This window comes from Camellia sinensis, chromosome 12 (assembly GCF_055761805.1).
Source record: "Camellia sinensis isolate YWXY chromosome 12, ASM5576180v1, whole genome shotgun sequence".
NCBI lineage: Eukaryota > Viridiplantae > Streptophyta > Magnoliopsida > Ericales > Theaceae > Camellia > Camellia sinensis.
This window is the reverse complement of record NC_138972.1, coordinates 33,696,480-33,707,655: the sequence shown is the minus strand read 5'-3', so window position 1 is coordinate 33,707,655 and position 11,176 is coordinate 33,696,480. Positions and strand designations below refer to the sequence as shown.

General features: G+C 34.3%; 1 protein-coding gene across 1 annotated transcript; it reads left to right on the top strand.

Moving 5' to 3' along the window:
• Window positions 1-2,648: 2,648 nt before the first annotated feature.
• LOC114310210 (uncharacterized) lies at window positions 2,649-3,345 on the top strand. The gene is made up of 2 exons (XM_082896775.1): window positions 2,649-2,809; window positions 2,928-3,345. The coding sequence occupies exons 1-2, from the start codon at window positions 2,649-2,651 to the stop codon at window positions 3,343-3,345; spliced, it is 579 nt and encodes a 192-aa protein (XP_082752901.1).
• The last annotated feature ends 7,831 nt before the right edge of the window (window positions 3,346-11,176 follow it).

Sequence of the window (11,176 nt, the reverse complement as noted above, 5' to 3'; positions counted from 1 at the left end):
AATGGATGACATTACATACAAGTTATGTTATTTAAGTTTCAAGCTTTGTTTAGTACAATTGGCTTAGCTTTTGGGCTTACTTTTGGAAAATAGTTTGTAATTCATCATGTACTATGAGTTTCTTAATGTTTTACTAAGTTTTGACCCAAAAGAATGTGTTTTGAAGTTTTGAAATTGAATTTTGAGCTTGGGAACGAATTTGGAAATTCCATAATTTTGCTCCTACGCTCGAGCGACCACTCTGTGTCTTGTACCTCTGCTTGAGCGACCAAATGTTGTCTCCAGTGTGAAATGCATGCTCCCAGAAGTCTAAGTGTTTTACTAACCACTCGAGCGACAAGAGTTGTGCTCGAGCAAACGTTGAGCGAGCGTTGAGCGGAAAAATTAAGCAACCAGTACTTTTGCAAGCCGCTCAAGCGAAGGAATGTGCGCTTGAGTGACCACTACATTCTTGCATGTCCGCTTAAGCAAAGAAAGCTACGCTCGAGCTAGACCCCTATTTTTAGCAATTATTGTTAAGCGTTTTCAAGTGCATTTTAGCATCCTCATTCATCCTAGGCACTCCTAGGCCATGATTAAGACTCAATAAGAGGAAAAGACTTAGAAACACACTAAGAATGAAACGAAAGAAGTTAAGTATCAACTGAGTGTGTGTTTCATTAAACGTATCTGATATGTTTGGTATACGTCACGTGTTGTGAGCGGTTGATTCATTTGTTTACTGCCAAGCCTATCTGTGAGTAATAACTCTGTAAAGTTATGTTGACTTTAATTATTTTATGATGATACAAAATGATCAGTTTTCTGAAATGCTATGTTTTGTGTAAATGAATGAATGTCCGATTTTCTTTGAAAAATAATTGTGGTACCCTTAGCAGAGGCCCTGGCTCAGGGGACATAACGCTGTGGTTTATAGTCATGAGGCCCTTGCCCAAGGGAAATAATACCGTGGTACAGGCCCTCGCCCGGGGGAAACAATACCGTGGGTCATGTATGAGATATGTTGCCCGGTACTAGAGGTTCCTTTTTGGAACTTGATATGCTTGACCAAAGAGGCATGTTTAAGTTAACGGATGTACCACACATGATTTGAATATGAATAAGATTATGACTCTGTTTCTGCCATAAATCCGATTATGATTTTTATTTGCTTTGAGATTTGAAAACTAGTCTGGGCATCATTCATTAAAATCTTTACTTTATTATTATTCACTAGGCTTCCACTCACTATTTATATTATGTATGTAGGTGACCAGGCTCATGACTAGACCCAACGTTGAGGATCTGGTGTCTCTGTTTTGTCAGCCAGCCGTTATGCCTCCGAGGAGGTTCCTTTTTGTGCGCAAGTCAAGTCTAAACGGCATAAGTTATGACCTTGTGTTAATAAGTAATACGATCAAGTCTTTTGATTTTTGTGTTTATTGGGGTATTTCCCTTTTGGGCTACATCTGTATTAAATGTGACAAAGATTACTGCATTATGATGTTGCGTATATGCATATATACATATATATATTATATAAGATTTTAAATTTCTGCCCCATGTATGTCTGCACGGCTCTATGGACTAAGTATTGTTAGTATATTTGCTTTCGTAGCCCCTAATTATATGTTATTCCGTTAAGAAGCCTTTGGTAATCCAAGGATTATTGGCCGGTTACAACGCTAAACCTATAGGGGCGGGTTTCGGTCGTGACACATATCTTTTTTTTTAAAAAAAAAACCTCAATGTACATTTTTTGAGTTAAAAAAAAAAAGAAGCACTAAATCCTAGTTTCTCCATTGTTTGTTACTTTTTCCATTGTTTGTCACTATGCTTGTTACACACTTTATACTTCTCTATTACTTGCAAATCAATACTCTCATAACAACTCTCATATTACTTTACTCTCTACGTTTATACTCCATTATTTATATAATTTTCTCATTAGTTCCACAATTATTTTTCATTTTGTTATGGAAGAGTTGCAAACCAATGGAAGTTCAAATTCAAGCAAAAATATGTCTGGCGACATCAAAATCAGTGATGAAAATGTTAGTTTTTTCGTGCAGAAGTTTTTTTTTTTTCCTTGTGATTTTAAGTCGAAAAATTAGTGTCGAATTATTTCATTTTATTCGAACATCAAATGTTGAAAGTAATTGTTTTATTCAACACTTAAACACTGAAATTAATACTTTTATTCGATACTTAACTACTGAGTTTAATTAGTTTATTCGATAGTTGAAGATTGAAAATTTGATTTATTTCGATTATTAAGTGCCGAATAATAGTGTTATATTCAACTCTGACGTGTTGAGTTAATTTTTTTCCCCCTTTTCGATATAATATTATGGTAGATTGTACTAGTCATTTTACAGCTAAACAGGTAATCTTTAACATGAATTTCATAACTTAATCATTTTCGTTAGTTAGTTTGTTTTTATGAAAGTTGTGTGACATTATATATGGGTTTCGACAACAATAATAAATTGCTTATTTGGGTACGTGATATTGGAAAGACCAATGACTTTGTTATTATTATAAAGACGTTAGACTATGGTGGTGGTCACAAGAGACTATGAATTTATCTTCCTTGTGAGAGGATTTGTAAGTATAAATCGCGTAACAAGTTGAAAGATGACTCGTAAGACTTGTTGAAACAAACTAGTATGAAGAAATGCGAATGTCCATTTGATTTGAGCGCATACAAGTTGAAAGCAAACAATGAATGGAAATTGAATGTAGTTTGTGGACTGCATAATCATCTAGCTGCGGAGCATCTCCAAAGACATTCATATGCAGGGAGATTGTCAGCTAATGAGAACTCACTGTTACTAGATATGTCAAAGAGTTTGTAATACCAAAAGAGATTTTAATTACACTCAAACAGAGGGATGCCCTTAATATAACACAATGAAAATAGTTTACAATGTATGACATTGATGTAGGGTTCTACAGAAAGCTGGTAAATTCCAGATGCAACAACTGCTGGATGACTCAGCGAAGCATAAGTACATTGAGTGTCATCGATGTGAGGAAGGCTCTATGACTGTCACGGACTTGTTTAAGGTACATCCAGTGAGCTTTGATTTGCTTTGTACATTTCCTTGTGTGTTGATTATGGACTGCACATATAAGACAAATAGATATCATCTTCATCTTATTGAAATTGTGGGAGTGACATCAACTCACATGGCATGCTCCGTGGCTTTCGCATACTTGCAAACTGAGCGTGTTGATAACTATGCATGGGTGTTACAAACATTGCGTGATCTTATGGACAACAAAATTTTACTTGAAGTCATTGTCACAGACAGAGAGCTTGCCTTGATGAATGCCATTGACAACACCTTTCCGAATGCTTGACATTTGTTATGTCATTGGCATATTAATAAGAATGTATTGGTGAAATGCAAGAAAATGTTTGAGACAAAAGAAAAATGGGAAAAGTTTAACATTGCATGGAATTATTTAGTATTGTCATCTATCGAAGAGGAGTACAATGATCACCTTGCTATACTGCGTAAGGATTTTAATAACTATTATGAGACAGTTGAATCCATATAATAAAAAAAAAATTGTTGCGGTACATAGAAACATGTGTAAGCATTTTGGCAATGTTGTAACAAATCGGTAATATATATATATATATATTTTCTTATAAGTCATATCGTTGTCTTTAATTATTATACTTCACTATTTTTTCTTTACATCCATATGAACAGGGCTGAGAGTGCTCATGCTAAATTGAAGAGGCAATTAGGTTCAAGTCAAATGACATTTGAGATATCATTTGAAAAAATATATTGTCTACTTGAGTTGCAGCACGTTCAAGTAAAAGCATCATTCGAGAAGAGTTTGACTATTATACAACATCAATTCAAACCTTCTCAATTTAGAGAGCTTTGGGGTAATGTGTCTATTTGTGCATTGGAGTATGTGTTGGCAGACAGTAAGAGAACAAATTCAGTTCGAATTGATGTTGTAGCATGTGGGTGTGTTCTTAGGCACATGCATGGTGTACCTTATGCTCATGAGATTGCAGATTTCACGAGACAATGACGCCATATTCAACTCAGTAGCATATATGTAAATTGGACACTACTTAATATATGTGTGCACAATTCGATGGTTGACAGATTGGTATTGACTAGTACCCCAGAACTTGAGTTGATTTTTAAGCATTTCAATGAGTCTGATAATGCCACGCAATTGGATATGTTAAAGAAGTTAAGGGAAATTGCAAACCCAGTGAGGACTTTCCTTATTTAGCCTGATGTGAAGCCTAATCCACGTTGAGGACATAAGAAAGTTGATATATCTTGCCGTTGTGACCCGTGTGCATTTGAGTTGGTTGAAAATGGCTATGATAGCCAGAGCACATATGAGAATAAGTGGAATGTGAAGACAGACATATCGTACTAGAACAAGTTTATCGAGTACATATGCTGGTGACTTCCCGCCTATGTTAAAATCATTGATAAAGTTAATGAAGGATATCGAAGGTGATGGGATTGTGGTTTTAGAGCTATTGCGGGTTTACTTGGTCTTGGAGGGAATGACTACGAGCAAGTTAGGCGTGATTTGCTGTTAGGACCCGAACCCACCCCTACAGGTTTGGATCATAACTGGCTAGTAATCATAAGATTACCTATGGCCTCAGACAAAAATTCAAAGTATAATTAAATATACAGGGCCTGAAGCGGAAGTAGATAATAAATTGATAATAATGTTGTCCATTGAACTGTGCTTATATGACATGAACATAAATATGCAAAACACTTCATAACATACCATAATATTTACAAACATTTGTCTCATATACATAACCCAATTTCAAGCATAAAACGTAACAAACATGACAAAACCAAAGCTTTACAAAGCTTAGCTAAAACAAAAACTAAAGCCTCAATGCGGAGGCACGTCAAAAGTGGCTTCACAAAAAAGGTTGACTCCATGAAATCCCTAATGTGGGTCCTCCTATTGCTCACCTACATATATACATATAGAAAATGGGTGAGTTGGAAGCCCAATGAGTAATATCAAAATAAAGAGGTTAAATGAATGAGTTCTATAATTATACAAATATAGAGACATTAATATGATCAAAGCATTTTTTGAATACATATAGTAATAAATAAATTTCATCAAACCTTTCATAGTTAAATACATTACGTGGTACATACCAATAGTATTATTAAAACTTGACAGAATGATCACCACGGATTGAGACCATACAAAATGTCTATAACGGGTTGATAACGTACAAAACGTCCATGAAGGTACGAAGCCATACGGAATAATCATACATGATCGGAGCCATACAGAACGATCATCAAGGATCGACATCGTACAGAACGTTTACAACGAATCAATAACATATGTATAACATCTATGATGAGCCGAAGACAGAACAGAAGGTTCCGAAGTTCAAATAATATTTTATGTCACATTAGATGCTCAAAAAGGAAACACATTCATTCTTATCAATCATAATTTTTAGAAAACCTGTCGTATCATAACATTTCCAAATTCCGTAGAATAACTTGACATTTCAGAAAATACTTATCATATCACAAAACATAGACTTAATAAAACTTCGTATAGCATAGCAATTTCCAAAAATATTTATACGAAAATATCTTTACAGAGACATTACTCACCGTAACCTGATTTAGATGTTACTCCTTGGCGATCCAACCTACAAAAAGCACATATAGACGAGTTAAAGACAAAACAAAAGTTCTTGAAGTTCAAATCATATTTTATATGTCGCATTAGAAGCTCGAAAAGGAAAATCATTCATTCTTATCGATCATAATTTTCAGAAAACTTGTCATATTATAACATTTCAAAATTCCGTAGCATAACTTGACATTTCGAAAAATACTGATCATATTGGACATTTCGTAAACAAAACATAGATTTAATAAAACTTTGTATAGCATAGTAATTTCCAAAAGCATTTAAACAAAAATATTTTTACAGAGACATTACTCACCGTAACCTGATTCAAATGTTACTCCTTGGTGGTCCAACCTACAGAAAACACATACACTACGATAAAAGAAAAGCATTCAATTAATTTTAATTTCCTTAATTAATTCAGATTAATTAACATCGGTTTCTAAGTGTCTTTTAATTCCTCAATGGAGCTAAATATGCTCATATGAGCATCTAGAGGGTCAAAAAGGTCGAAAGAAAAACAAAAGGGATTCCCCTATTTTCTACACATGCAAAAGCTCCCAGCCAAACGTGCGGATTGTGCTACACGTGCGAGTTGCACATGTAATTAAATCAGTAGCCATAGCTCTGTTCTGGTTCGATGACCGCACGTGTAAGGCTCACAGCTGCACGTGTTGTTCTGGGCAAAATTTTGTTGTTCAAAAATTTGATAAGTGTAAGCCTTTGGAACTCATTTCTATGACCAAAGTTCATGCAATACTTAATCAAAGCATGAAAATATATATGAAATATGTTCAATCTTCAACTTATTTGAATCAAAACTTCTTTTAATTTCAAACCAAGTTCCAAATTTCATGAATTCGAGATTTTCAAAACTTTTTCTTTCTCATCTTCATAACATGCAATTGATTGGCTCAATTTCTATAAAACTAATAGTGCATGTACTCAAATACATCAAAGGTTTAAAATTGAAGACTCAAGTTGATGAATTCTCACAATTATTCCTATGATTATTAACCTAACTAAGTTCTTCAATTTAATTCTTCAATTACTTCTTGATTTTAGGTCTTAGATGAATTCTCTACAAGAATTAGGATATAACTTACATTACCTTGTTGAATTCTTGGATAATTCTTTAATTTTTTGGTTCTACTCTTCTTCCTCTTAGTGTTCTTCCTTGAGCTCACTTTCTTTCTCTCTAACTCTTTTTCCAGCACAAAAATATGAGTTCAAGACTTCTAATTCTCAAGTTTTCTAGAATAGCCTCCCTTATTCTAGTTAATTGATTATCTTTCTAATTGTGTATTAAATTAATTAATCTTTACTTTGTCTTATTTGATTATGATTAACACCTAATGTAATTCATCTAATTAAGCTTAATTAAGGCTTAATCAATTATTCATAATTTATATTAATTTGAATCAAATTTTTAATTAAATTCCCATAAGGCTCTAAATATTCAATTGCATTGATTAAGCTCATCACTTAGGGGTTTCTAAGTCATATGGATAATCAATTTATGATTTGAAACATAACACCTAACAGATAATTCGCACACATATAAATCACAACATATATTAACATCAACATCAAAATTTCCTACGATTAAATAAATGCAAACATGATATGCATGGTTGGGTTATCACATTTGCTACATGAGTTGAATGATCACAAAGATGAATACGTCGTACTATAGGGGCACATGAGAGGGTTGACGAGCTGACACACATCCTGTCATACTTTAAAGACAGCCCAGGCTTTGATCGTTGTATGACTATGCTTGACATAGGGTATCTTATTGCATCATTTTATAATGTAGTCTTGTACCCCTTGTCATTCTAATAGTATCTCACTTTCTTACCTTTGAGATCATCACCAGTAACCCCAGCGAATCACCGTGAGATTGCCATTGTATTTGTCAATGGAAATCATTTTGTGCGAGTATAACCTACGAAAATTACCTATCATTGTAGTTTAATAATTTTGTAATTGTGAAATTGATGGGTACGCTAAGTTTACTAAGTTTTGATTATATTAATTTGGTTGAATTCTCATTGGATGTTCATGCTGGCATTTTTGGAGCCTAGCCATCCAATTCCTCCCATTGTTGTGCTGTGGCGAGTTAACCATCACCCTTGCGCATCAAAATGAGAGAATGCATATGTTAGTTGCATTTAGAAATTCAAAGCAAACATAGGACCTAATGTAGCTACTCGAGAGACCTTTGAGTTGACATCAATTGATGTATTAGGGAGCAGTTCTTGGATATTTAAAAAATTTAAGATATTAGTTTTTATGATTTATAGTAGCACGGATTTATGAAATGGATATCATTTTGTCATTGGATTTTGTAATGGCCATTTTTTGATAGAATGAATATGGGTTATAGTTGTCTTATTTATAGAATAAAAATCATATTATTTGCATTTTCTGAACACAAAGTGTGATGAAAATGTCACTACTATTAGCCTACAAGTGTTATTTTGTCCAACCAAATATAACTACTGTTAAAGAGTAATAATATTAACCAATAATAATAATAATAATAATAAGTAGTTCAATCCACCCATGTTATCACAAAATACTTGTCTCCTTGTACATCATAAAAAGTATCACTAATAAATACCTACTACAAACTCCACCAAAGTATCAAAAAAAAAAAAAAAAATAATCCAAAGAGTACTTATAGCAATTCTAGTTTGGACCTAACCCATTTGATGTTTTGGATCCGGGTTTATTATTATATATAATTATCCATGTCTTATTTCCCCTTATATCTTTTTGAATTTGGCTTTTGGAATGTCTTGATTGCCGTTTGGAATAGGTTGGTAGCTTGTTTTTCAAACTTTTGTTACCCAGATTTTTGTTCCTTTGCTCGAGCGACACTTCTTGCCCTCGAGCTATTTTTTTGAACCTCTAGTACTTTTGCAGGTATGCAAAAATACTGGGAGTTTATATTCTTCGCTCAAGCGATGATCTTCTATCTGTAAAACTTCTGGGAGTTTGTATTCTGTGCTCGAGCTAAGCATCTTGCGCTCGAGCGGTAAAACTTATTGTGTCTGGTCGCTCGAGCGACACATCTTGCGCTCGAGCGAACTATGCGTATATTAGATTGCAGAACTACCTTTTTGGGTCACTTTTTCATTTCACTCTCTCTCTAAACATTCCCAAAACCCTAGATTTAGACGTGCTCTCTCTAAAACTTACCTCCTCTCTACAAAAACACCAAGATCTAGTGATTTCTTCACCCTACTCCCTTTGTTAAGAAGGTAGAACACTCTGTGGGCTCTCTTTTCATCCGAACAAAAGTGGATTTTGGCTTCTTTGAGGTTTCTCCACTCTCTCCTTGGTCTTCTAGCTTCGAGGTAGGGATTCTCCATACTCTAGTATGGGTTTGGCCTTTGCTATTTGTTATTTCGAAAGATTATAGTAGTTTGGGGGTTTTGGCAAAAACCTAGGGTTTGAAATCAAAAAGTAAAAGAGGGGTTTTTCAAATGGTTTATTAAAAAAGGTTGTGATAATAAATTTGAGGTTGACATATGTTGAAATGAGGTATTTCTTGCATTGAAATAGATTTTTAAAGAGAAAGGGGTTTTGCCCTAAAATGTAAATGTTGAGATTTTAAAGAGAAAATGGAATTGATATTGGAAATTGTGAAATTGAAATGATGATAATGATGATGGCAGAGATGGATATGTATTATCACTCCCATTTGAGATTTTAGAAAAGTGTATCTTTAATGGAAATTTATTTGTCTGTTAGAGATATTTGTTTTAGGCTATCTGTGGAGGGTAGCTATGATTGTTATAGAAATTGCATGAGGATTAGCTGAACTAAAACTAAATTCTTATCCATTTTGTATTGAACATTGTTGCATACTGATTAATACATTGAAAATTAATATGATTTGAGAAAAATTGGTGGACTTAGGAAGAAAGTGTGTAACACCAAAGTTAAGTTGGCTTGTGTGTCCAGAATGAAAGTCTCGAAAACCACATGTATACATGGGTACTGATCCCGCGAACGAAATTTTCGTGAAATGGCAAAAGTAGTGCTTGTATAGCCTACGTTTACATGGGTCCCAGTTTACAGTTTCCTCCATACGAAATTTCTAGGAAAGGTCGTATTGTTTTGAAATTCCCAGAGTGTGATTCACTACCCTCTTATCTGTTGTAAATGAAATGATTTATGAACCATGAGATTATTATGGCATTGCATGGTTATGGAAAAAGATATAAAAATGTTTTGGCCCGAGTATTGCATATGCATCTACCTTATAGCTTTGTTAAGATTCATACACTGTGTTAGATTACTTTTACTGGGTTTTAGCTCACCCTATGTGGGAAAAACATTTCAAGTGCTGATGATATGACTCCACCAAGGACTTAGCTTGGGAGGACTGTGGAGCTGAAGACTTGTTGTTGATATTTTGTATTTAATTTTGTAAAATCCTAGGGCTTTATTTGTATTGAGCTTAAGACTCACTTTTGATCTACCCAAGCATTAACTTGGACAGATATATATAAGCCACTAGGACATATGGTTATCTATTTAACTTTCATTTCTTTTCACTATCTTGTAACACATGCTGTAGATTCAGGATGTACTGTTTATGAATGTATATTACATGTGTCACTTTTTGTATATCAAACTCCAATTAATGAAGGCTTATCATTTCAGTTATGTTCCCATTTAATAGTTATTAGGAGGTGGGTACATTGTGTTTATTTTGGGGCATTACAGTAATAATAATATCCGTCTCTTTATACATCCACCAACATCATCACAAAATACAAAATGTTTCAAAATATCACGTCTTCTTGAAAATGCTATCAACTACGTGATTGGTGAGTATAATGTGCTCCAAAATGATATGTAGTAGAAGAGCTGGGTGCAGACTGACCCTGAGCAGATGTACTAGACGTAGCTTTACCAATATGCTGATCTTGAAGAAGACATTCAATTACATCAATTGCGTAGTAAAGCCTACCAGGATGTTAAACACTGTCTTCATAGCCAGCCTCAACGAAAAGATGAGTGATCTGATATATCTGTGACATATGTTGTATTACGAGAACAAGTGCAACATTATATACAAATCTATAACACATGACATAAATAATTGTAATTTAAATGAAAAATGATGATACATGTGTGTATTGGCTAGGATACTGATAATGATGAATATTCGGGTCCACCTTAGAATAACACGCTGGGTTTTGAACATATATATGGGTAATAGTTTGGTACCAATCCATGTAACTAGGAACACAATCCCAAGGTTGCCATACTGGTGTACTCCTACTTCGCTCAGATAACACATGGTTGTTCCCATGCCTCCCAAATGATGTCCAAGTATGCATACATAACATTGTAGTGTGAAGCTGTGGCTCCTCAAGAAGCATGCATAGGGCCAAATGGTGGATTAGGGATCGTCTGCACTCTGTCAAATGGTCTCAAAACTTTATCAAGGTGATATGATTTAACTACTTCCAAACACTTCAGGTAACTA

What these genes read in the sequence shown, in the direction of transcription:
- LOC114310210 (XM_082896775.1), top strand. Translation starts at nt 2,649, where the DNA reads ATGAAGAAATGCGAATGTCCATTTGATTTGAGCGCATACAAGTTGAAA. An exon ending in TCAGCTAATGAGAACTCACT is followed by an intron (nt 2,810 to 2,927) that starts GTTACTAGATAT and finishes ACATTGATGTAG; the next exon opens with GGTTCTACAGAAAGCTGGTA.